This window comes from Rhineura floridana, chromosome 9 (assembly GCF_030035675.1).
Source record: "Rhineura floridana isolate rRhiFlo1 chromosome 9, rRhiFlo1.hap2, whole genome shotgun sequence".
Taxonomy (NCBI): domain Eukaryota; kingdom Metazoa; phylum Chordata; class Lepidosauria; order Squamata; family Rhineuridae; genus Rhineura; species Rhineura floridana.
In genome coordinates, this window is record NC_084488.1 from 75,434,597 (window position 1) to 75,461,598 (window position 27,002).

Sequence of the window (27,002 nt, forward strand, 5' to 3'; positions counted from 1 at the left end):
ACCCACAGTACAGAATTGAGACACTTCTTTCTAGAAATGGTGAACTACCTAGGTCATTATTTCCAAGACATTTCAACAGAGACACAACCACTTACCTACTAATGAAATCCATACCATCTTAGTTTTGAAACCAGATCAGGGGATATAAAGGACATGATCTCAAAGTAAGTTCTTGGAAAAAGTTTGTCATAGCAGACACATTGAACACAATTTGGCAGGAAAGTGGGATGTATATTTAACAAAGAAATATTGTCATCAAGTCCCAAAATGCAATTAGACACTCCAAAAGTCATTCTGCACCATTCAAACACCAGTTCTTGCTTCCATCTATCCCTTAATGGTGCCGCTTGTATGGCATCATGATATCTACAACCAAGTTTGTTGTCTGCTACTACTTTGTGGTTTAGTAAACAGGTTGTTCTAGAGAGGCTCTCTCAGTTTGCCAATGCAATTTGGAGAGGAAAATACCCAAGGGCTGACTTTGGCTCCAGAGATAATCACTCTTAGCTACAACAACAAGGCCAGACTGTAAGCAAAAGCAAAACCTATGCTCCTGGCAGGGCCGGCCCAAGACATTTTGTTGCCTGAGGCAGACCAGCAAATGTAGTCCCTTTCAAAGTCAGTGTGCAAAGTACCCAAGGCAACCAAGTTATTTTGGCTCTTCAGGCAGAAAATCTCATAAGGTCCCAGGGTATGGTCTAAGGGAACATGAGGACAACAAATTGCCGAAGCTCAGCAGGTCTGGGTCTGGCCAGTGCCTGGATGGGTGACCACCTGGGAACTACATGTATTCACCTTGGGTTCCATCACGGAAGAAAGGTGGGATATAAAGTAAGAGAATAACATTAAAAGTCAATCATAAATACATAAAGACACCCAAAATCAGCTGCCTGAGGTGGCAGCCTCACTCTGGCCACATTCACACCATATATTTAAAGCATTCTTACAGAGCAATCCAAGTGCTAGGAAGCTGGTGGAGGAGAAGCTGTTGGAAAGCTCCACGGGATCCTCCACCTGCTTGGGAGCTGCCGGCCTGGTTGAATGCCGGCCCCATCAGGAGCCACGCACGTGAGCCAGCTAGAAAGTTCCGGCTCTGACAAACAGGTCCTTTGGGGAGTAAGTGCTCCCTGTTGGCTTCAATGGGAATGAAATGTTGTTTTTTTACTACGCCAGCCTTTTGGCTGGCGACATTTGAAGGGGGATCAGGATCCGGGGCAGGGTCTGAACATGAGGAGGATCTCATGTAAGTCCCACCCACTGCAGCTCCGCTCTAGCCATGCCTCTTGAACGACACATTTCCACCGTGGCAGAGGGCTGCTCGGCGGCATCCAATTCACCCCCAAAGAATCTGGGAACTGTAGTTTGTTAAGGGTCTCCTAACAAAACCTCCTAGTGGGTTGGCTCTGTCTGTTGTGACCCAGGGCTAGGTCTGTCTGCTGACACCATTTCCATCCAAATAAAAGCCCCAGTATTACTCTTTATGTGTTTTATAACTAAGAGCTTACCTACAGAGGATTTTACTATGTGTCTGGTGTTACTGGCATCCCCTTTAATTTGCATGGTTCACATGATGTTACTGGCAAACAGAAGCTATCACACAGTTTCCCTCCTGTAAAGCCACACTAACCCAATCCTCTGATAATCTGAAAAGGGAAGGAAAAAAGAACTTTGCTCCATATCTCTAGGGCTTGCAGACACTGTGCTCCAATGCTTTTAGGTGGGTGTGTCAATCATTCCCCTCCACGCCCACTCCCTCTTCTTCCTTTCGTTCATTGCATTTCCTGTGGGCTGAAGAGAAACTTCTGCTTCTCCCTCCCATTCTGCAAGCTTTTTTTAAGTTGATGCAAACAGTGCCTTTATTTTCTTCTTTCCCCTAACTTGTGCACAAAAGCATAATACTGCTCAAACAAAGATTTATATTTCATCTGTATTGTACCAGTGAAAATACAAATAATCATACTTCCAGGGTTTTTTTTAAAATGAAACTTACTAATAGAACAAACTGAGCATGCCCGGTTGCCAGGTAAACAGAGGGAGTGGAAATTTTAAATTAGAAGGTTTGGTCTTTAGGAAACTGCGTGATTAATGCTTTCCCTCAAGTGTGACTAGAAAACACAATGTTTGCAGCTGGCATCGATCCCTTACTGTAGATGATGCAAACAGAAAATGGAGGTAAAAACAGTGTCTTTAGCACGAAGTAATGCTCCCATGTGGATAAGCCCTAAAACTCCAAGCAATCAACTGCTTGGTCCATTACTGTTTCCTAGCATGATGTCTTCAGCTATCTGATACCCCTCCTCTAACAGCAACTCCCTTAGGAATGATTTTCAAGCCCAATTAGATGTTTAAACCAGCTAACTCCAACATCGTAGACAGACAAAGAAGGTGATTCCCACAAGCATTCCTGCTGGGAGGAGGGTGGGATATAATTTTTAAAAAATAAATAAATAGCATTACAAACTGGAAAAATAAAATTCACTATTTTCCTTCTTTCTTTCAAGAGTAAGACACACTATGACAAACAGCAAAATACGTATAAAAAGATGATCTACAGCTTCACTTGTAAGCGGAATCACAATTTTCTGGCCAAAATCCAAAGATCATCTCAGGCAGATGGGCTGTTTTCCTTTTGCATGTCACTTGTGTAAATGATTGTCTGAGGAAAAGCAAGTCACACCCAAACATTGTGCATACATGTTAGATGTATGATTTAACTAAGTGGTTGGTTTTTTTTAGGGCTTGCAAGGAACTACATACATAGCTGTATGAGTGACATTTGTTCTTCACCTTGTTTATACCTACTGATTGTGTGTGTGTGTGTGTGGAGAGGGGGATGGTATCACTGCAGACTATGGAAGACTGCTGGGTACTTGAAAGATTATGTATTCTCTTTAAGACTACTTAAGACTACTTCTCCATGCTGGCAATTGGTGATGTTGGGATAAATATGCAAGTATCTGAGCATTCGCTCCTTACAGCAACATTGCTTTAATGTTAGTAAAAAGAGCTTAAGGTCCCATATAGTGGGTCAGAGTCAGGAAAGATTTTTCTTGCTGTGTTCCCTACATACATTCCAATGATTCTGGCTATTTAACGTTACATTTCCTTGCCACAGTTCAAATGAAATTTCCACTTTTTGGCTCACAGTATGATGACAAGGATGATGTTCAAATGGGCATTTTTACAGAGTCGGCTTATATGTAGTGTGGGGCACCTTTAGGCACTCACAAAAAGGATGAGGATGGGAGCAGAAAGGCATGGACGATGGCTACATGATGGGAAACTCAACAAGGTCAGAACTGACTATATGTATATACCCTAATCATGTGATCCAGTGTGAAGCAGTGGTTAGAGTACTGGACTAAGACTGGAGGGACCCAGGTTCAAATCCTGGGTTCATTGGGTGACCTACAGACTAAACAAATACTATATAAAGTAGGCAAAGGAGAGCCTTCAGAAATACACAAAAGCTGGAAATTAGAAAGGCTCTCAGGCTGTGGTCCTGCATGAACTCAGGTATCAAGTACCCAATAAAACCCCTGTTTTCATCTGATATGGCATGGAAAAGAAGGCCTGAGACAGTTCAGCTTGAGCTCTGAACCTGCGTTTTAAGTTATACACCAAATCTAAACCTTTTTTCTCCTGTATTCAATTAGCAGATGTAATATATCTTGGTAAGGTTTTCATAAAAACTAATGCATATTGGACCTCCCCCCCAAGTCTATCCACATATACAGAGAGTGGAATATACTCTTCAACCACTGCTTAACTAGCTGGATTGAGGTAAACAATCTACATTAAGTGAGGCCCCCTCCACACATCTTTTTCTATTCTGCATTCATGATGATTTGTGCTCATGATGCTATTCGGGGTGGTCAGACGCAATTCCATTTTCAATAGTTTGCACCTAAAAATGTTCTGGAGTGGTCACGCTGTTTCATTTCCAGTCAGTGTATGTCCCGTAACTTTCTGCTGAAATCCTGTAACTTTCCATACCATAAATGTTCTATTTTATTTCTGTCTCACTTTTGTTGCATTATAGCCCCTTGGTACAGCAATAATGTGGAAGCATTGGGGAATACCGCAGAACAGCTAATAAAGCAGAATAAATCCATAACTAACATACTATTATTGAATCAAGAACATGTTGGAGAATACACCAGCAATAAAACACCAGTCTGGAGGGGCCCTGAAAGTGATGTTGAGTTTGCACTTTAAAAGATGAATAGGATAGTCCTGGAATTACTGTCCTCAATTTGATGGATCTTTGTGGCAATGGGACATAAAAGAGGTTGTAAGGTCTCTTTGTGTTGGGTGATGGACCACGAATTGTGATTGCATGACAGGCTCTGATGCTGGATTTTCTTCTTTCTTTTTTAGATCATTTCTAAAAGTGCATTGTTCCATAAAATTAATTAGTAACACAATGATCTATATGAAAAAAGGCAGGATATAAAGTTGTAATTTTTTCAGGTAACTATCCCTAGGAAACACAAACATGCACACATCATGTACAGCTCTTTGGGCATACTAAAATTAGTACTGTATGTTAACAGTTTTCAATGCCTTCTATTTTTTCCCTTAAAATAGAAGAGCTGAGGTGCCATGTCTTAAAATATACACAAGGAATGATATCCAGCGTTAGTCATACTCAGAGTAGATCCATTAAAATAAATAGACTTATTTATTTAATGAATGTATTCATTAATTTCAACGGGACTTAGCTGGATATCACCTAAGTATTCCAACAAAAAATAATTTTGGTTAGTTCTGCTGCTCTGGATTTTAACCTTAATATGTTTTTTTAAACCTGGATTGTTCTGATTTTTTTTCTCCTGCTCTTACGTCTGTTATATTGTTTTCCCTGTGGTTCTTATTATATTGACTTAATGTCATATTTTATATTGATTTTGTATTACCATTATATTGGTTGGTACCGTGTTCTGTGCTTTTAGCCTCACTGGGAATTTTGTATGGAAAGAAGTGGTACACATTTTTAAAATAAATACATTTATTTGAATATAATATTTTTTCAGCATTTTTAAGTGTGGCTTATTGAACTTAATTGAGTTTGACTACTTTGGGCTCTTGGAAAACTTTTGCTGTATTTCTACAACATACATAATTTTATTTATTTATTTTATTTATTTATTATATTTATTAGTTGCTTTTCCCCCCAAAATGGAGCTCAAAGTGACACACAAAAAAAAATTGTGCTCAAAGTGGCTTACAACAAAAGCAAACACTTACAAAAACAATTTCATAATAAAATAATACAACAGCAGTAATAAAACAACAAATGTCACAGTTAATTTTAATTAACTACATTCACATAATTAACTAAATAAAATAAAATAAATAAATTGGGAGTAAAGGCAAGGATGTATTAAAAGTGGGTTCTCCTGTTGCTGTTTCAGATCAGAGGTAGATTTTGTGTCTGAGCACAGTAGTCCTTGTGCTGCTGCAACATTCGGTCTGAGAAGGACTACAGGACTCACAGTGGCCAGTGACAATGTGCCCGCCTGGGATGGTCTTTTCCTTGGATATCCAGTAAATGTAATGGCAAAACTGGATGGCTTGCTCTAGTTCAATACTTTTCATGCACAAAGTCTTCACATACAACTGACCCAGTGGAGGGACGCCTGGGATCCAGTTGTTATTGCTCCTGCTGCTACTAAAGCTGATGCACATCGCTACTTCAAGCAGGAGAGACTCTGTATTGCCCATGGCATTTGAGCTCGGAGGTACATCTGAGCTTGGCTTGCAGTCAGAGTAGGAGAGGTGCTCCCTAACAGCATGGTCTGTCGGGGAAGACTGCTGCGACTAGTGTTGGAGGACTGTGAATGGCTTATTAGCTGTGCAGGTGTAGGAGAAGCAGAGAGATTAATCGAGGTCTCTGGCATGCTTGACTGCTGACTGACACTGCCATTGGGGGATGCGCACTGCCTCCCACCTGATAGGTTTGCCTGTGGGACGCTGGCCAGGCTCTGGAACTGAGCGCTACTCAAATGCTCCTGCTGCAAAGCGGCAGTTTGTAACATTAGATGCTGCTGTTGAGCTGCATAAATCTGCTGAAGGTACTGTGCTGCTGAGCTAGGGTAGGGGGGTGATGCAAGGCCTGCTGAATAACCTGCACAGCATGCTGATCTGCACCGCTGTAGACAGATATTTGAGGTGGCTGTGTACGGGACGGGGAAGATGTGGTGGTGATGGTTGTTGTGCATGTAGAACATGTTGTTGTGCTCGGTTCACTTTCCATTGCAGTGAAATGATTCTTCTACCCACTCGGCATACAAATCGTTCAGTCCGCTTCCGCCATGTTCTCGCCTCCCTCACAGAATTAACATTCTGTAACTCATGCTTTTTTAAGCAAAAGTCAGAGATTCATTTCCTGGCATCTGCAGGAGAACTGGGAAAGACTCTTGTCTGAGAGTCACTGCCTACCAGTGTAGATCACTGGTTTTCAACTGGTGGGTCGGACCCACTATAGGGTCACAGCAATGTAAGCCAGGTCACAACGGCAGGACTGCTACCATACAAATATATGGTAAAAGAAAGTTAAGAAATAGGTCCCAAAATGCATGCTTGGGTTAAAGGTGCATCTCAGGTCTGAAAAAGTTAAAGACGACTGATGTAGACAATACTGAGATAGATGGGCCAATGGTCTGATGGTACAAGGCAACTATGTTCCATAGACCACATCAGCCGTCCCTTGTCATTGCTCCATGTTGTCACCTAAACTGTTTTGAAGTGTACAAGGCTCCTGTCAGACATCATTATGGCCAAACTCAATGTTTTATAGCTGCACAGCATGCAGCTATATATCTTTCTTATTTAATTACAGGCCCATTGACTCCAATGGGAACATTTTTCTCAAGGCTACTAGCCATGTACAGGGGGCGGAGGTTCACCCTATGCTGGGGAGGTGAGATATAAGCCTCGCCTCTCTTAGGAGCTGCCTCCCCTAAGAGAAACAAGATCAGCACAGCACATGTCTTGTTTCTGTTATTTGGGCTAATTACAGGTGTTGCCACCACTCACCATATGCTCAGAGGCACGTTACCAAATTCTTCCAAGCTACACAGCAAGTGGGTTGGACTGTGAAAGATCAACTCAAATGTGTTTGCATTTTGACAAATTTTTAGGGCAGTTTAATATCTCAGAGAGGAGTTCAGGTCTCCTGCTCCCCTTGTGCATTCGCTGTAAATGCCCAATTTCATGGCTTTTTAAAGTTTGATAGAAATATCTGAGGGCTATAGGTACGTTCTTAAACTGCAAGGGTTTTTTTTGCCTATTAGTGAATTAGTCATGCAGTCAGTGAGACTTGCTACTGAGCAAATAGTCATTCGACTGTGCTGCTCATAGGCGTTCATTTCAATCACATAAATACCACTGACCTACCTAAGGTGAGATCTAGACAAATAAGCATGTATTTAATTTTTGGTATCTAATTTAGTATGTTACAATTTATCAAAAAATGATGAAGAGCATCCTGTTCATCTTCCAAAAGCAAAATAAAACCTTTGCCTTTCTTCAAGCATTTTTGGTGGTCAATAATGGGAAGAAGGGTACTTCAAGTTGTTTCTAAATATTCACCACCCTAAGCCTTTGGAGACATGTAGAAATACATCAACAAATATCCTGAATATACCTCAAATTCCATACAGCACAACCACAAAATCAATAGTTAGCTAGTAATTATTGTACGCTAATACATCATTGCACATAAGTATTTGAAATGTAGTCTCTGATATTGACTGCCTTGTGACAGCTATCCTATGCTTTCAAAGGTTTTAACTGTTTATTCTGTGCTTAATTTTCAATGATTGAGATTAAGATAAGTTTACTTATTTGAGCACATTTTAAAGATCTATCTAAAGGCAACATTAACTAATTGTCACCGTACATGCAACTGAACCGATCTTTGTTATGTGCCCAAGTTGATTACGACTTATGGCGACCCTATGTATCAGTGACCTCCAATAGCGTCTGTCATGAACCACCCTGTTCAGATTTTTAAGTTCAGGTCTGTGGCTTCCTTTATGGAATCAATCCATCTCTTCCTTGGTCTTCCTCTTTTTCTACTCCCTTCTGTTTTTCCCAGCTTTATGGTATTTTCTAGTGAATCATGTCTTCTCATTATGTGTCCAAAATATGATAACCTCAGTTTCATCATTTTAGCTTCTAGTGATAGGTCTGGTTTAATTTGTTCTAACACCCAATTATTTGTCCTTTTCGCAGTCCATGGTATGCACAAAGCTCTCCTCCAACACCACATTTCAAATGAGTTGCAGAGCCTGTTAAAAGTTGAGAAAATGTATTTGGAAAAAAAACCCTTTCTAGAAGTGAGATCAAATCAACAAAGAGGGTGTCTGTCTAATCTCAATTGGAAGGGAGCTCCACAGGCTTGGGCCCACTGCACTGAAAGCACAGCTTGTAGTTGTTACAAGTTGTGTATCTGAGCCATAGGGGACCACTAAGATTTCAGTGATCAAGCTGGGATGTGAGAGATCAGGTGGTCCTTAAGATATTCTGGACCCAAATGGTTAAGGAACTTGTAAATTAATACAAGAACCTTGAACCTGGCCTGGTAATATATGGGCAGCCAGTGCAAGCTTTTAAGCACTGGAGTTGTGTGCTGGCGGAAGTCTGTCTTCATCAACAGTCTAGCTGCAGTGTTTTGCACCACCTGGAACTTCTGGACCAGGCAAAACAGTAGCCCCACATAAAGTGCATTGTAATAATCAAGTCGTGAGGTTACCAATGCATGAATCATCGCAGCCAGGCTATCCATATCCAAGAATAGCCACAGTTGGCACATAGTTGGTAAAAGGCACTCCTAACCACTAAGGCTTCCTGAGCAGAGCTTGGAAGTAACTAGTTACAAGTAACGAATTACTTGTAATTCATTACTTTTTTGAGTAATGAGTGGGTAATTCCCTTACATTTTGATTGTAATAGAACAAGGAGTAATTTTACTACTTTTGTGGAGTAATTGTAACATTTCCAGAATTACTTTTGGGCATTACTTGGGCGGGGAGCAGGGGAAGTCTTCTGCTCCTCTGATTTGTGGGTGAAAATCATGTGCTTCAAACTGGGCTTCTGTGCAGTGTCGCTCTTTCCTCATGCTCTGTGGATGGGTAGGAGACGACGAGGGAGAAGGCGGAGAGTGAGATGGGGTGGAGTGGAGAAAACAATTATTTTAAAAAATGGATAGTGGTGGTGTAGAATGGAGTGGAGGGGAAAAGGATCCGGAGATCAAGAACATGGATAGAGGAGGAGAAGGAGGCAGCAGCAGAATGGAGATAAAAAACTGTGGAGGTGAAAGATGACAATGTGTGTGTGTGTTTGCACTTGGCACACAAAGTGGCCTCCACCACCCTCTCTGGCTACTGTGCTGCATTTGCAGTATTTTAACTTTTTTGCATCTCAGGGGAAAATGTTTGCTTGAGTGAGTGTCCCTTAGTTGGGGGCAGGGCAGGGTCTGGGAGGTGGTTAAGTGAGAGAGATTATGCTGGCTGGCTGATGGGGGGTTGCACTTGGTGTGATGTGCAAAGATCTGAGTAGTGGCCTCTGCCTCCCTCCTCATGTCCCTTACCAGTGGAGAGACCACCATTGCTATCTTATGAATAAAAAGAATTATTCTCCTACCTCTATATGTGTGTGTTTATTTTTAATGTTGTTTTAGGCTACTTAGATGTGCAGCAGCCAAGGCCAGCACCTTGTAGGCTTTTTTTTAAAGTAACTGAAATGTAATTGTAGTGATTACTTTGGAGGAAAGGCAAAGTAATCAGTTACTTTCAGAGCAATTGTAATTGTAACAGTAATTACTACTTTTTGGGCCATGTAACTGTAACTGTAATTTATTACTTTTAAAAGTAATCTTCCAAGCTCTGTTCCTGAGCCTCAAGATAGATCCAGGAGCACTCTGCAAACTATGCACCTATTCTTTCAGAAGGAGAGAGTACAGAACAGGCAAATGACCAATCTACTGGACAATGTAATCAGCTACCTACAGTGCCTCCATCTTCCTAGGGTTCAAGCTCAATTTATTAGCCCTCATTCCTTCCACAACTGCGTCCAGACAAAGTTGCAGATCATGCTCATCGTCTCCTGACTCAGAGGTTATGGGAAAAATTGAGCTGTATATCATCAGTGTACTGATGACACTTTGCCTCAAAACTCCGAATGACTGATCCCAATGGCTTCAAATAGCTGTTAAATAACATTAACAGCAGGATTGTGCCCTGCAACATATCATAGCGCAAAGACCATGGAGCTGAGACACAATCTCCCAATACTATTCTCTTGACATGGCCCTGCAGATAGGAAAAGAACCATTTTAAAACAGTGCCCCCAATACCCATCGCACAGATCTGGTCCAGGAGGATACCGTGGTCAATGGCATCAAAAGCCATAGAAAGATCAAGAAGGAGAAAAGATGCATTCCCTTGTCCCATTCTCAATACGGGTGACCATCTAGGTGACCAAGGCTGATTCAGTCCCAAAACCACACCTGAACCCAGACTGAAACAAATCCAGATAGTCCAGGATTGACGCCAAAATATATAACACAGCTTTTCTGAAACTCTCTTTCCTAAACATAAGTCTACCACACCATTCTTCCAATGTATATATGCAGTTGCATATTAACTGTAGATTATATATAACTGATTTCTACACCTCCTCACTGCATCCTTGCCATCTACCCAGCTCTCACAATCCTACCATGTACCATCTCAGCAGCCTGTCTAGCTTCTAAACCCACATGCATCCATGACACTGAGCCCTATATATCACTAATTTCATTCTACCATCTCTGGCTCAAGTTGGCAAGGCCTGTATTACTCGAGGACTTATTACTCCAGTTCTCCCCATTGGAATCATCAGTCCAACCCACACTTTGGGGAAAACATGAGCTCCCATATTTATAAGATTATTATCACATGTGCTTATTTGTTTATGCTGTTCCTGTATGTGACTCATGACCTCTCAATATGAGAATCCCTTGTACATTGATTTTATTTGCAGTTGCTACAGAATACTTCAGCTTTGGCTAATCTAATACGTCTAATGTAATAAATGTCATCATCTTTGCTTTATTTCTTTTTATGCCATTTGTTAAATATAGAGGAAACAAACAATAGCAACAACAACGCAAAAAAGTTTTGAGAAATCTATTAAATCAGTATTTATTTTCCATTTGGCAGCTGAAAATTAGTTATTCCATAGAGACTCAGTTTACTGAGGTGATGTAGCAAGGTACCACCAGGGCCAATAGGATGCCAGCATGGTTAATGAGCAGAGTTAAGGGAGCTAAAGTAGCCAGTGGGGTGTCCAGTGCAACATCTGCTGCAGCTTCTTTGGATCAGTTTCGGCTGATGCAGCCTGATGATGTGGACAAGGTACTTGCGACAATGTGGCCAGCAACATGTCTTCTCAATCCTTGCCCTTCTTGGCTCTTTAAAGCTTGCTGAGGGGGTATGACCAAGTGGATCCAGGATGTGGTCAATGCGTAATTTTGAGAGGGAGTGGTTCCAACTGCTCTGAAAGAGGCAGTGTTCTGACTGCTCCTGAAAAAGCCCACCCAACTACCGCCCAGCCGCAAATACACCCTTCTTAGGGAAGGTGATTGAGAGGGTTGTGGAACAACAATTGCAAATACTCTTGGATGAAACTGATTATCTAGACCCATCCCAGTCTGGGTTCAGGCCTGGTTATGGGACTGAATTGGCCTTGGTTGCCCTGATAGATTTCCTTCATTGGGAGAAGGACAGGGGGACTGCGACCCTGTTATTCCTATCTGATCTCTTAGGAGCTTTTGATACAATTGACTGTGGTATCCTTCTGAGCTTTCTTGGTGAGATGGGTTTTGGAGGCACTGTTCTTTTTTGTTTGCTTTAATAATATTTTTTTATTTTACTATATACAGGGCACTGTTCTACAGTGGTTCTGATATAATCTCCAGGGTCAGTTTCAGAGAATAGCATTGGGCGATTGCCTTTCAGCCCCCTGGCAGATGTGCTGTGGGGTGCTGCAGGTTACCATCTTGTCCCCACTGCTGTTTAACATCTATATGAAGCCCTTAGAAGTGGTCATAAGGAGATTTGGGGCAGGGCGTCAGCAGTACATTGATGATACCCACCTCTATTTTTTGGTAACATCTGAATTGGAAGAGGTCATGCAAGCCCTGGACCAGTGCCAGGATTTGTTGATGAGCTGGATGAGGGCCAATAAACAGACTCCAAATCCTAGCAAGATGAAAGCACTGTGAATAGGTGTTTCCTGAGTCTGGATAACTGATCAATTGCCTGCTTTGGATGAGGTCGTTTGTTGTTGTTATGTGCCTTCAAGTCAATTATGGTAACCCTATGAACCAGTGACCTCCAAGAGCATCTGCCGTGAACCGCCCTGTTCAGATCTTGATGAGGTCGTACTCCCTCTGAAAGAGCAGGTTTGTAGGGTGCTCCTGGATCCAACTTTGTTGCTAGAGGCCCAGGTGACCTCACTGGCTAGGCGTGCCTTTTACCATCTTTGCTGCCAGCTCTTCTAGGCTGCCCCACTGGGGATGAGCCCTGTCAGTCTCCAAATAAATGAGCCTTCACCCCGGAAATGAGCCTCAGTGGTGGCAGTTCTTGCTCTCCACGGGCAAGGATAGCTGGCCAAACCTTCTGGCTACTCAACAGGGTCCAGTTGTCCAGATGCACCAGAAAAGACCTATGGAGGGCGGAGGCTAAGGCTGATATCCACCTCTCATCCAGCAATAGTCCTGCTGCAGCCTATATTCTTAAAGTGAACCCTACTACATTTTACAATACAAATGTGATATTTTCTTTCCTTGAAGCAGCAAGATGCTTGCTACCCGATGAACAGTGCAAATGTCCAAAAGGGTTATATGAGTAATATATGTACATCAAAACACTGATCTAATTTTTGTCTATATAAGCAATGATAGAAATACTTATTTTTGCTACTATGTATTTACATGGATCCAACAGACTGCTTCCGCTCATGCCAGAGAGGACTCAGATTTCTGCTGAATCTTCTTCCAGAGCTGCAGCAATTCCCCCCTCCCACCACTGTCATATGCACACCAGGGTCACATCAAAATTCTGCTGTGGCAGGGTCCCCAGACATTCAGGTGCAGCTTTTAAGGGATACATAGACTACAATGGTATGAAAGCTCCATTTCAAACCATTAGATGCGTGGAGAACTCTTAACAAATCAATTCATAACATATTCCACTGTCAACTTTAAATGTAATTTCTGGAATGATCAAACATTAACATTTTTGGTGAAATGAATGAATGAAAAAGCTAATGGCAAATCTACATATTTAGGAAAAACATATTGTGCATTCCTTCTCTAAGAGAATTCTAACCACTTTAGATTGCCAGTAGTAGTAGTGGGGTCAGATATATGAATGTATTTTTAAAATCCCTGCTCATGGAAAGTTAGCATTCCAAGAAGAAGGTAGCCTTGTCTCTTGCATCTTAGTATTCTACATGCTGAAAGTTTTTTCTTTTTTTGTAATGCGAGGAAACATTAGCCGTGTTCGGGTATTATGTCTGAGCGAATACTAACCATGTGTGGGGACTAAATCTGCCAGCCTATCCTCAAATGCTCCTGCTTGACCTCATGATAGGCTTGAAAATCTGAAGGCTCACATTCCATACACCGGAAGGTCTCTGCCAGGGACCACAGACCTTGGGGGCAGGACTTGCATGCATGCTTTTCCTCAACGGCTCTTAGTTCTGTACTTTGTGGTTGAAAATCCACAGAATGTTGTCCACAAGACTACAATATCAAAACAATGTTTTCAGTCCATTCTGCTATTATTTATTACAGTGCAGATCCTCAGATACTATATTTTCATAATCGAGTCAGTGGTTCCTTAGATTTCCCCACATTTGATTTATTCTTTCTTATCTTTTTTTTTACACTTCTTTATCTGCTTTGGTCTTTTATTTTGTGTTCAAAAGCAAAGCAATTATATCGTGTTTTGAAGTGCTATCCTATCAAATTTCAGCCCATCCTTCTAATTTATCAAGATTATAGAGTACTTAATTGCATTCTGCAAAAGATTTGCAATCCTTTTCAAGCTTGTATTGTTTAAATATGTGATTAGCATACCCTTCACTCCAATGTCTAAGTCACTGATGAGTCACATTATGCCTGAAATAGGCCACTTGTTATCCTCTTCATCACTGACACCAAGCCATCATAACAACAATTAGTGTGCTTTGTTGCCGCGAGCTATATTTTTGAGCTCTTGTTTTATCTAAATACAAAAAGGTACTGCCACAATGACTTTGATTTGGACCTGGACAAACCTAATGTTGTGTATGTCTGTGTCTTGCACAGGTAGGCCTAAACAAAATATTAACTGCCATCTGGGTTTAAGATGGCAAAAAGGACCATGCAGTTCTGAATCTTTGGTAAAGGGCAGGCATAAACATAAATATAAGCTAATCAATTTTTTAATGGTTTATTATTTAAAGGCAGGTTACATAAATGAAATTAATTTATTTTTCTTCTTGTACAACCAAAATCTAGGATAGAAAGACTGCACTCAATACATTCTTTACACTTATTTTCTCAACTAAGCTTATTTGAGGGTGTGCATCAGGTCTGTGTGAAGGCAGAATAATCAGGTGAATCAGGGTGATTCTGGGTCTTTTCCTGAGTCGAAACACAGTATTTATTAAATTTATATCCCAAACTTTAAAGTCCAGGGCGGCGAGCTATCTAAAAGTCTCTGGCAGTTTTTTTGAAGACATTATTTTAAAAGCGTGAATTTCAGTAAGAATAAAACTTCCTTCCTCTAAGTGCAAATGGATTTGAATAAAGCTACCATGGTACAAATCTTTCTTTCTTCAACGTCTGGCCCTTGTAAGGAATTTATTCTCCCCCCCCCCAGCTACAAAACATCTTCAATACACCTGTGTAAGCTAAATTTAAACCTTTTCCTTTAAATTTATTTTGGATAATAACAAACCATTTTTTTCTATTTCACCCAATATAATTTTACTTGTATCCATTTAGTACGAAGCTCTTATAAGGCTGGAATTTTCATTTATCATTTATCACATTCCAATTTCTTCTATTTTTCAATAACATTAATTAAAAAAACTGTTTTGGGAATTTGTCTGTTACTTGGGAAGACAATTCTATCTGAAGTTGCTTTCACACTGCACTTTCTTCTGCTATTCTGACAATTTCTTACCTGGTAATTTGTGCATTATATTTGATCTTTCACATGATGAACAACCTAGCTCTGGAATTCTAGCGGAATACAGTGCATGTTTAGCGCTAATTTTTGTGGTAAATAATACCAGAAATAATCTGTTTGTAACCTTAGTAACCTGGAAAATTGTGGGAGTTTTTTGCAGGTTGCAGCTGCTCATGTGACAGGCATTCTAGCATGCAGTGTGTTCCCGCCCTTTAGGTGGTGTTTTTTCCTTTTGCCCGATGAAAAATGTACTGGTATTCTGGTGTAAGCATGTATAGCAGCAGCGGGTGAGGGACAATAAAAGACATTGTTCATGGCAGCTGTGTGAGACATTTGCACAAAATGCTGGTGTATCGGCTGAAAAAGCTATTCTTCCTTAACGCAACAGGTACAGCAGTGTGAAAGGAATTTTAGAAATTGGGAAGGAAGTGCTACAATTTTAATTGATTAAATTAATGCAATAAGACCCATGTCTGAAAGCATCCTGAGTCTGAAGGGGAAGTAAGTTAAGGCCTCTATTCTGAAGTTGGATTTCATATATTCCTAGACCAACACTAGATGTAACTGCTTGACATGTTAAAGGGCAGGACATTCTTTTTATGGTTTATTATTGAAAGGCAGCTTACATAAATGAAAGCCAGTCCTATACTATCCAGTCCCAGGTTAACAATAGTTTCCTTTACAAAGTTTACTCCCTAAGTCAAGCTGCAGTAATGATGACCATCACTGCCTCAAACATCTGGAATTATTTGTTTAAATAACTGTGATGCAACTACTCATGTCATTAATGTAACAGCCGTGGTTAATATTTTTTGGCCTGAGGGCTGCAATCACCTTTGGCCATCCTTCCACAGGTTGCATGTCAATGGTGGTAGTGGGGCCCCAACACACAGGCCCCACAAATAGGCACACAGCCTCCCCCTCATTCAGCGGATCCATGCAGATAGTTCCCTCCCCACTCATCAAACAGTCAATCTAATGAATTGGGAGGGGGTGATATGCATCCCCATCAGAACACCCTTTTGTAGAATTCGCTTAGATAAGGGAAATATCTACCCCTAAGGCCCTTAGTTACCTCAAGCATAGATTACAGCAATACATGCTATGCAGGGCTGCCAATTTAAGCTGGTTCAGAACATGGCAGCTAGAGTGCCAATTTAATAAACTCTTGGGAACATGAGACTCCCATGTAACAACAGCTAAACTGGCTTCTGGTTGAATTTTGGATAAGTTGAAGTTTAAAGCCCTAAGGAATTAAGATCTGCTGGAAAAGTTCTCCTTGATGACCCACCAATACTGGAAGCATGAGAGGTGGAGACTGCCTTCTCAGAAGCCATACTTAAGCTTTGGAAAGCTCTACCTAGGTGCGTGTTTCACCATCTGAAGTCCTTCCTTTTGCTGAGCTGAAAGTATTTAATTGATTACCTGGTGTGTGAAGTTATGCTGTTTTGTCTTTTTTTTTCAGCACACTCCTGGCTTTTAAGTAGTTTCTGCTTTAGTTCCCAATTTGTGTGTGTGTGTGTGTGTGTGTGTGTGTGTGTGTGTGTGTGTGTGTGTGTGTGAGAGAGAGAGAGAGAGAGAGAGAGAGAGAGAGAGAGAGAGAGAGAGAGAGAGAGAGAGAGAGAGAGGGAGAGAGAGGGTTGTAAAATCACAGAACTGGAGGGAGTCCTGTGGGTCATTGTGATGTTCCTATATTAATGTATATATGGTAAGTGTTGTTGTTTTAGAAGATACATGGTAAGTGGAGTGAAAGAGGAGGGGGAGTGAATGGGCAGTAGAATGCGAGATGATTGGCTGAGTGTTTAAAATGGCTGAATGTATAAAAGGACGAGTGAGAGTGGAATCGGGGGGGGGGAGAAGAGAAAGAGTGGATTGCTTGGTGGGGTTTGAGAGAGTTGTTTGCCAGGAGAGAGTGAAGAAGGAGGGAGGTGGAGTTCGGATTAGTATTGAGTAAAACCATATGCTTATGTGCCTTAAGAAGAAATCTTGTTAATCTTGTTAGCTTTGTTATCTGTAATAAATACTTAATTTGGTTTACCAAAGGCCTGATCCTTGGCTGGGGTTTCACAGACCAGAAGGGAGGGTAAGGTAATGACCAAGGCTGAAGGGGAACTGTAACAAATGGTGGCAGCGGTGAAGAAAATAACAATACCAGTATTCAGAGTCTCTGGGAATACTAGTATTGGGACGTTACAGGTGGTTGCCTAGCAGGGGGATCTGTTGAGATCTGTGCTAGAGCGGGGATAGGTAAACCATAAGAGAGAGCGGTCCGGACTGGTGGAGTCCCTGGTGGTGCCTAGAGACAGGCAGTAACCACAAGCAGGTAGGAACCTGACAGGGAGAGCCAGGGAGGGACGCCTCACACGTGGTGGCAGTAGCGGTGGGATACGAACAACAGAGAATCCAGATCCGAACAAAGGAGACTACGTCACAGGTGTTGGCTGTAGCAGTGAGATACGAATACTAGAGAATCCCTACCAGTGGTGTGGCAAACAGAAATAACAAAACAAGATTTCTTGTGAGAGTGACTGGCAAAGAGTGTGTGGCAAAGAGTGTGTGAACTCAAACACCATGGCTGAATACATAAAAATGAAAAGAGAGGAGCTGGTGGAGAAGTGCGTAACATTCAATTTACCTCACGAGGTTAAAGGGGTAGATGAATTGAGGGTAGCACTTATAGGATTTGCTACTGTCCAGCAAAAACAACCTGTCAGAGAAGAGACCCCAGAAGGATATTTAAGCAATCCCGCTTATATAGAGTACTTGAGAGAGAAGTTAAGATGGGAGGCTGAGGAAAAAGACAAGCAGAGGGAGTTGGAAGCTGAGAGATTGAGGATGGAAGCTGATGGGAAGGAAAAACAGAGGGAGTTGGAATTTGAGAGAATGAGAGTGGATGCGGAATTACAGGCAGAAAAGTTAAAATTTGAAAGAGAGAAGTTTCATTCTGATGAGACAAGGAAAGACAGAGATGGAGCAAAAATAAAAATTACTCCAAAGGACTTTGCTGTCTATGAGCCTGGTCAAGATCCTCAAATTTACCTCAGCACCTTTGAAAAAGCAGCTCAGTTGTGGGGGCTACCTGAAGATAAATACATGCAGTATTTATCAAACCTGATTAAAGGGGAATTGGCTGAGGTATACCAATATTTCCCCTCAGACAGGCCCGTCACCTATGCTGAATTCAAAGAAGCAGTGTTTAAAAGATTCAGACTGGGGCCTGATTATTTTAGAAAGCTTTTCAGAAACTGCCAGATACAGACAGGGAGGTCTTTCGTGGAGCTGGGGGCAAAACTGATGGACATATTTGGGAAATGGCTGACAAGTGCAAAAGCTCAGTCTGTGGAGGAGGTGAAAAACCTCATGAGATTGGATCAATTATACCATCAGTTACCACCAGAAATAAGGCTCCTGGTCAAAGACCGTTCCCCTACATCGGTGCAGGAGGCCACAGAGATGGCGGATCACTTCGCCTCCAACAGAACTGGGTGGGTGGGGAAAACATCAAGAGATTTTAAACCCAGACCATATAATGCTTGCAGAAGGGATGTGGTGCCACAGAGAGTGAGTCCTCCAGTAAAATCTGAAGGGCACAGGACACCCCAGAGTGGATCTGTGTACCCTAAAAGTGAGGAGAAATTATGCTACAAATGTGGTAGACTGGGGCACCTACGTTTTCAATGTGAGGTTGCCAACCCCATTAGTAATCCTGCTCAGACAAGGGCAGTGAAAACAGAGCCCAAGGCTTTAGAAACAGCGAAAAAGGTTCAGTTCTGCCAGATAAACTGGACAGAAGTAACAGACCTTGATTCAAGTCTGAGAGAGGAAGTGAGTGTACAAGGGGCAAATTATTGGGCATTGCTTGATATTGGTGCCGCTCAGACATTACTGAGGCCAGATTTAATAAAATCTGAGGTAATATTACCTCAGGAAACTGTGACTATCCAAGGAGTGAGAGGTCAACCAGAAAGTTTGCCTGTGGCCCTGGTGGATATGACTTGGAGAGGCCGAGAGGGCCGATATAAAGTAGGCATTAATGCCCAGCAACAAGAACCAGTAATACTGGGAAGGGATGTAATGGGCGCCCAAGGAAAGATCTATGTAGTGACCAGACAGCAAATTGGCAGAGAAAAGGAAGCCATATTAAGGGGGGCTGAAACAAACAGGGTGGAATCTGTTAGCCAGCCTCAGGTCACCATAGCAACCACTAGCAGGCCTGCTGAAGGAGACAGACTGTATTAAGTGGTCTCTGGGGAAGAAGCAGAGCAATTCAGGGAAGAGCTGCATAAAGATACAAGTTTGAAGCAGATAAAGGAACAAGCTCTGACCCAACAGATTCCTTTCACTGACAAACTGAGGAATCAAGTTGTGTGTGAGAATGGGATTTTATATAGACTGTGGATGCCTGCTGAGAGGAAGGATGAATGTGAACCAGTGAAGCAATTGATAGTACCTAGCAAGTACAGAACCAGATTTAATGGAGTTTTGAAGGGCATGATGGGATGCTTCTTGTTTGCATACAGAGAAGTCCCTCAGGAGTCAACAGGCTTTTCACCCTTTGAACTCATGTTTACTAGAAAAGTGAGGGGACCTTTGGAACTATTAAAAAATTCATGGGAAGGAACCCTGGGAGAGTACAAAACATCTGTAGTAGATTTTGTATTGGAATTCCGCAATAAATTAACATCAATGATGGAGGTGGTGGAAAAGAATTTGAGTCAAGCACAGGAGAAGCAACATTACTGGTATGACAGAACAGCCAGAGAACGTGTGTATGATGTGGGAGATATGGTTATGGCGTTCATACCCAGGAAACATGACAAATTACGGGCTAACTGGGAAGGACCATATACCATCAGAGAAAGGCTTGACACAGTGACATATGTAATCACCACAGACCAATTAAACAAAAGCAAAGTGGTTCATGTAAATATGTTGAAGCCTTACCATACCAGGGATGCAAAGGTGTTGCAAGTTACCTTATTCCCTGAGGGAAGTGGGCCTGAACTTCCAGATTTGGTACAGGAAAGCAAAGACAAAGGAGGGGTAGATCAAGTGGAATGGTCAGAGGAGGTGAAGGAGGAAGTAAAAGAGGAGATTCTGAGAGTTTTGAAAACCTATGGGAATCTCTTTAGCAACAAACCTGGCCGAACCAGTATAGTTATACATTCCATTGATACTGGAGATCATGCCCCAATCAGATCTGTTCCATACCGTGTGAATGGGAAAGTTTTTGAATGAGATCAAAAAGGAGGTGGAAGAGATGCTGGAATTAGGAGTGATCAGGGAATCCATCAGTCCCTGGGCCTCAAGTATTGTCCTGGTTCCGAAAAAAGATGGAACGACAAGGTTTTGCATTGATTATCGGCTAATCAATAAAATTACTGTCCCAGATGCGTATCCTATGCCTAGGGTAGACGCTATGTTAGAGTTATTGGGGGCAGCAACCATTATCTCTACACTAGATCTCTGTAAAGGATTTTGGCAAATGGAACTAGACGAGCAATCCAGAGCCAAAACTGCCTTCAGTACATCAGATGGGTTATATGAGTTTGTGACCTTACCCATGGGACTAAGGAACTCACCAAGTTCATTTCAGAGGCTAATCAATACTGTGTTGCGAGGCATGTCAGATTTTGCAGTGGCCTATATCGATGACGTGGCCATTTTTAGCAAGTCGGTGCCTGAGCATGTCCAACACCTGACAACAGTATTGGAGGCCTTAAGAAAAGCAGGCCTCACAATAAAAGCTAAGAAATGCCAGTTTGGACTAAAGGAAGTAATCTATTTAGGACATAAGGTGGGGAGTGGGAAAATCACCCCCTTATGGAGCAAGGTGGAGGCAATACAAGCGTGGCCGATCCCCTTAACCAAAAAACAAGTAAGGGCATTTCTGGGTGTGGCTGGATTTTATAGGAAGTTTGTGAGAAATTTTGGGGAAATAGCAACCCCCTTGCATGAATTAACAAAGAAGAAGTGTTCTGAGCGTGTGGTATGGACGGATGAATGTCAGAAGGCTTTTGATCTACTGAAGCAAGCCTTGTGCCAAGGACCCATATTAATAGCACCAGACTATGAGAAACCATTCATCGTGGCTACAGATGCATCGGACCTGGCGCTGGGAGTCATCTTGCTACAGGAGAGAGAAGGCACCAGACATCCACTGGCGTACCTGAGTCGCAAGCTGACGCCGAGGGAGAAAAACTATTCGAAGGAGTGCCTAGCGGTCGTGTGGGGACTGAACAAGTTGCACCCATACGTGTGGGGACGAAGATTCACAGTGACTACGGATCATTGGGCCTTGTTATGGTTGCAGACTATGAAAAACCATAACACTATGCTGCAGAGGTGGTCCTGGGCCCTACAGGACTATCAAGTGGACTTCCAGTTCATAAAAGGCAAGGACAATGTACTGGCCGATGGACTTTCCAGGCAAGTGGCTGGGACTGCAGTGACGTGACCAGACAGAGGAACAAAGAAAGACATTTTCCCCATAGAGACTTTTATTTGTTAACGCGACGTATAAATCCTGGAACAGGAATAATACTCTGCTGTTGTTTAAGGGGGGGGGAATGTGATGTTCCTATATTAATGTATATATGGTAAGTGTTGTTGTTTTAGAAGATACATGGTAAGTGGAGTGAAAGTGGAGGGGGAGTGAATGGGCAGTAGAATGCGAGATGATTGGCTGAGTGTTTAAAATGGCTGAATGTATAAAAGGACGAGTGAGTGGAATCGGGGGGGGGGAGAAGAGAAAGAGTGGATTGCTTGGTGGGGTTTGAGAGAGTTGTTTGCCAGGAGAGAGTGAAGAAGGAGGGAGGTGGAGTTCGGATTAGTATTGAGTAAAACCATATGCTTATGTGCCTTAAGAAGAAATCTTGTTAATCTTGTTAGCTTTGTTATCTGTAATAAATACTTAATTTGGTTTACCAAAGGCCTGATCCTTGGCTGGGGTTTCACAGACCAGAAGGGAGGGTAAGGTAATGACCAAGGCTGAAGGGGAACTGTAACAAATGGTGGCAGCGGTGAAGAGAATAACAATACCAGTATTCAGAGTCTCTGGGAATACTAGTATTGGGACATTACTGGTGGTTGCCTAGCAGGGGGATCTGTTGAGATCTGTGCTAGAGCGGATAGGTAAACCATAAGAGAGAGCGGTCCGGACTGGTGGAGTCCCTGGTGGTGCCTAGAGACAGGCAGTAACCACGAGCAGGTAGGAACCTGACAGGGAGAGCCAGGGAAGGACGCACCACAGTCATCAATTCCAAGCTCCTGCTCAAGGCACAAAATCCAGAGCTAGAGAGCATTTCCAGGAAATGGTTTTTCAGACACACTCTGAATCTTTCTAGCAACTGAGAGCCCAATGTGGATAATTTGGTTGCATTGTTGAAGTGCTCTTACCATTAAGACATTTCTCCTTATAGCCAACAGAAATCTATCCATTAAATCTAGTCCTGCCTTCTGGGGCAGCAAGAAACAACCTCTCTGACCTCTTCTAGGTTTCACAGCCCTTCAGGTATTTAAACAGTGTTGTCATGTTCCTTGTAGTGGCCAGTGGGGAGCAGCAAGGCCACGCACAAGACCTCCTAGCACCAGCATCACTACAGCTTGCCAGGAAGGAAAAAGGCACAGGTTAGGTGGCAGGGACATTGGTGCTCTATGGGCACATTGGGGGGGGAGTGCTGGACTGGCTCACGTAGTGTGCTCACACAGCGCAGACATCCCCGCTGCCTCCTCTCCCCTCGCTGAACGTGTAGAGCAGCTACTGCTGGAAGATCAGGTGTGCAATCTCTTCCCACCAGACACTCCTGCATCCCCCCTCATCTCCTCTTCTCCAGGATAAACCTACCCAGTTCCTTATATTCTTCTTTTTGTTTTGGGCATTTTCATTTGCAATGGAAACTCCAGTTCAAGCATATAAATACGTTTATCCAGAAATTTATAGTGTGTGTGGATTTTAATTTCCAGTTACGGGAATTGCTTGCATGTGGCACAAGCCAGCTGAATGGATTAGGGCAGTATACAACATATCTCTGGATCGTGAGAATGCCCCTGAAGGTACCCAAAATGCCTGCATTTTGGGGAATGTGGTAGGAAAATCTGGAACTATTTCAGTTGGGCACAATCTTCAGCACAACCCACTCGTTATAACAACCCACATGTTAGCCAAGCGGATGAGGCTTTAATATGGATCCAAATCAAGTCAGAGGAGAAACTGCATTGAAGATGAATGCCAAATGTAATGCATGTGAAATATAACAACCTTGTTATTATGAAGACTTTTGTCCTGACTTATTCATGTTCTTCATTACATAATGCAGCACTTAACTATTTTGGTTCTTACTAAAATTGCTTTCACAGTTACTATTCAGACCAATAAACCTCATTTACTCCTTTTCAGTATCGACACTACATACATCCTTTTCCATTTTTTGTCTACAAGTACATAAATATACAGCTATGGTAAAATGTTATTTTCATTTCTGCTTTTAACCCCACTGAAAAATCTTTTGCTTTACATTCATTCATACTCTCTGATAATGTCTCTAATTTATTTTGCCTCAAGTATTCTTATGCACCCCCACCCAATGAGCAATAGCATAGCACTACATGATTTAGTGCATAACAGTATTAGCCAAAATTGACATTAGTATTTTTCTATGGTAATTACATAGGAAGCAGTCTTTTACAGGATCAGACTATTTGTCCACTTGGCTAAGTATTGGCTATTCCAGCCTTTGCCCAGTGGTACCATCCAGATGTTGGACTGGGGCTGATGGAGGTTGTAGTCCATAGCATCTGGAGGACACCAGCTTGGCAAAGGTTGGTCTAATCTGACAGGCACCTGTTTTTCAAGGTCTCAGCCCAAGGTCTTTCACATTACCCACTACCAGATCCTTTTTTAACTGGAAATGCCAGGGACTGAACCTGGATCCTTCTACATGCAAACCACATGGTCTGCCACTAAGCTAACACCCCTCACCAATAAAGTTTGTGTAGTTACTTTTGTTGGTATTTATCCAAAGGAAACCTATACCTTAAAAGAACTGAAATTAAGGGAGGAGAGTTTTTTATTCAGATTTAGGGCAAGTGAATCATTGTGAGGGCTACAAATCTCTTTGAAGACACATCAGAAACCATTCACAGTAATGTTTATCAATTGGTTTGCCCAATGCAAGCTTATATTTCTATGCATGCTTAGTAGCTGATGTGCAAGGAGACTGGGGCTTCTTCAAGACCTAGTTTATTTTTCTGCTCTTCATATGGCTCCTTCTTCTGCAGGACGAAGGTAGTTGAAAGGAAGTCTTCTTAAATGAAGGTGGATGTTTTGGAACCAGGGACCTTAAGATGTTAGTGGCAGAGCAGAAGCAAAAAAAATATAAGCAAATTAAATGTAGAATACGAAGAAAATATTTTTGAGAGACAGATTAACAAGTAACATCTGGATTTCCTCCTTAATATACAGATCCAGAAACGGGGAAAAAATTACAACAGGTATGGACCCGCTCAAAATGCAACAGATTCCACACTCGGTGCAAAGTATTCCCAGGAGAAAGGGCAAAATAAGATTAGAGGGTTGTTCAAGGGGCTAGGGAATCAATTGCTAATTCTTAAAAAATTCTAGCTCTGTCCCCTGTTAACTGATGGTCTCCCAAATGACTAAGAACAACTCCATATCCTATTTGTTTAATATCTCTGCAGCTTCAGTTTTAGTAAATGGAATTCATCTGATACCCTCATTTTTGTAATATCCCCAAACTGTGCTGCAGTGCCATTTTTCAGTAAGAGGTAAACCCTAACATTCCTAAAAACAGAACCATGATATTCCATAACATGCTATAATAATTCTTGTAAATTTACGGAGATGATGGCAAGCTCTTAAATTTTTACAAAAAGGTAGCTGTGATGGTTCACAAGAAAAATTAACACACCTATTAGGGCAATACCTTTATTAGGCCAACCAAAGTATCACAATAACGTGCAAGTTTCATCGGCCTAGAATCAGATGGTGAACCCTTCGCTTGCCATTTAGCATGATGAAAATTTTTGGAGAACTGGGAAGCTTGCAAGCTATTTTGACAGGGTTGATGCCAGGCATGACAGGGCCCTTGGGCACCAGCCTGCCCTGGGCTCATAGTGCCATAGCCCAACACCCTCCGACATAGGCGGCATGGGGTAATAAGAGCCTGCCCATGTGCCACAACTACCTCTCATGTCTTGTGAATGATGTATATTGTGGCAGGGGCGTTAGCCCATTAGGAAAGCCCTCACTGCTATCATAGGTAATGGCAGACATGCACACACAGCATTCACACTGATGGGAGAGGTAGGTGGGATGTGCGTGTGGGCTTATTAAAGCGCATGCTGTCTATATTGGAGGGGTGCCTGGGAGCTCCTCTTCCATGATCTGCAGCAGGTCGGGTTGCAGGACCCAGCACTGAAGCAGATCAAGGAACACCCTCCCACCCTAAGGAGGGGCCTTCAGTGGCCCCTCTGGGCCACAAGGACCCTCGGCCAAGGCCCAACCTGGCCAGCCTCTGGTGCTGGCCCTATATTTTGAGATAATTTTGGTTGGCCTAATAAAAGTATTGCTGTTATATGGTTGCTGATTTTCAGCTTTTCTGTGCAACTAAATGGTTCCCTTGACTATTAGCATGTGGAACATTTCTCTGCGGAAGTGACTACTTTTTTGGTGATGAGCTAACGTTATCTATTCTTGGTTTTGTAAAGAAACTTATAGTCATTGTACTATTCAAATATAAATATATGGCACTGAATCATGTGTCCCTATTATAATTATTGAGGCATATTGTCAAGTTCTCTTCAGTGTCCTTGCCACACAAAAGAAACTCCAGCAATAACTGCATGTAATAGCTTTTTTATCAATCACATGATATTTCTACAAGATCATATTACCGCCAATAAAAATGAAGAACATTTATAACTAGTCTGGCATTGGATATTATTTTTTCAGGTTTTTTTTTTTAGAAAAAACAGACTCATTTTAAAGTGGTTATTTTTAAAATGATATTACAGGGCAATCTTATGCATATCCCTTCAGAAGTAAATCCTACTGAATTCAATGGGATTTAGTCCCAAGTAAGAGTGTATAGGATTGCACCATCACTGGAGGGCAACCCTATGCACGTTTATTGATTGTCCTAGTGCGGTCAATGGGGCTTGCTCCTGGGTGAGTACGCAATGGATTGCAGTTTTAGGGAACAATCCAAACCTAAGATCCACTGGGATGAATGAGTTAGGATCTGGCAGATCTCCAGCTCAGCCAGGGCTATGCTGGCTCAGCCAGAGATACACCTATAAGTCCCTCATCCTGGCTCAGCTGAGGCTGGCACAAGTCCCTAAAAAAGTCCTGAATCAGGACCAAACCTATGCTGGACCCTAACTCTGTTCAGCTGTCACATGACCTGGCAACCCAGCAGAGCATACACTGGCAAAAATGGTGGTGTAAATCAAACTCTATTTTAAAGACGTTTTCCCTCTGCCAGACTTGGGCCAGCTCAGCTGGCAGTAGCCTTGATCCTGAACGGGCTTTGGATCTAGCATTTTTATACCACCTTCTCATAATTAGGATTGCTCCCTTAATGTCTCAAAATGCACATGAACTAAATGTGGAAAATTCTGCACATAATATGTCTGGCACAAGCATTAGGGGACACAAAAGAACCCTTTTATGCCTTGATATGGGCCAGATGCTTAAATGAAGCATTATTTTGAAGCCTTATCTTTTCAAACAAGTTTCATATTCTGTTT

The 27,002-nt window shown here is 42.1% G+C and overlaps 1 protein-coding gene and 1 pseudogene across 3 annotated transcripts in view; both read right to left on the minus strand.

Annotated features, from left to right (window-relative positions):
• The window catches only part of PCDH10 (protocadherin 10), a 75,488-nt gene that overhangs the window by 23,294 nt on the left and 25,192 nt on the right, over positions 1–27,002 (minus strand). Inside the window, exon 5 of one of the 3 annotated variants that reach the window (XM_061585012.1) lies at positions 24,366–24,572. The exons of the other annotated variants lie outside the window; for them this stretch is intronic. Coding sequence (XP_061440996.1) covers positions 24,490–24,572 — 83 coding nt within the window. The 3' untranslated portion in view covers positions 24,366–24,489. Of the gene's footprint in view, positions 1–24,365; positions 24,573–27,002 lie in introns of those variants that run through there. 3 annotated transcript variants of the gene reach the window in all.
• On the minus strand, positions 5,694–6,259 carry LOC133364299 (polyhomeotic-like protein 3; annotated as a pseudogene).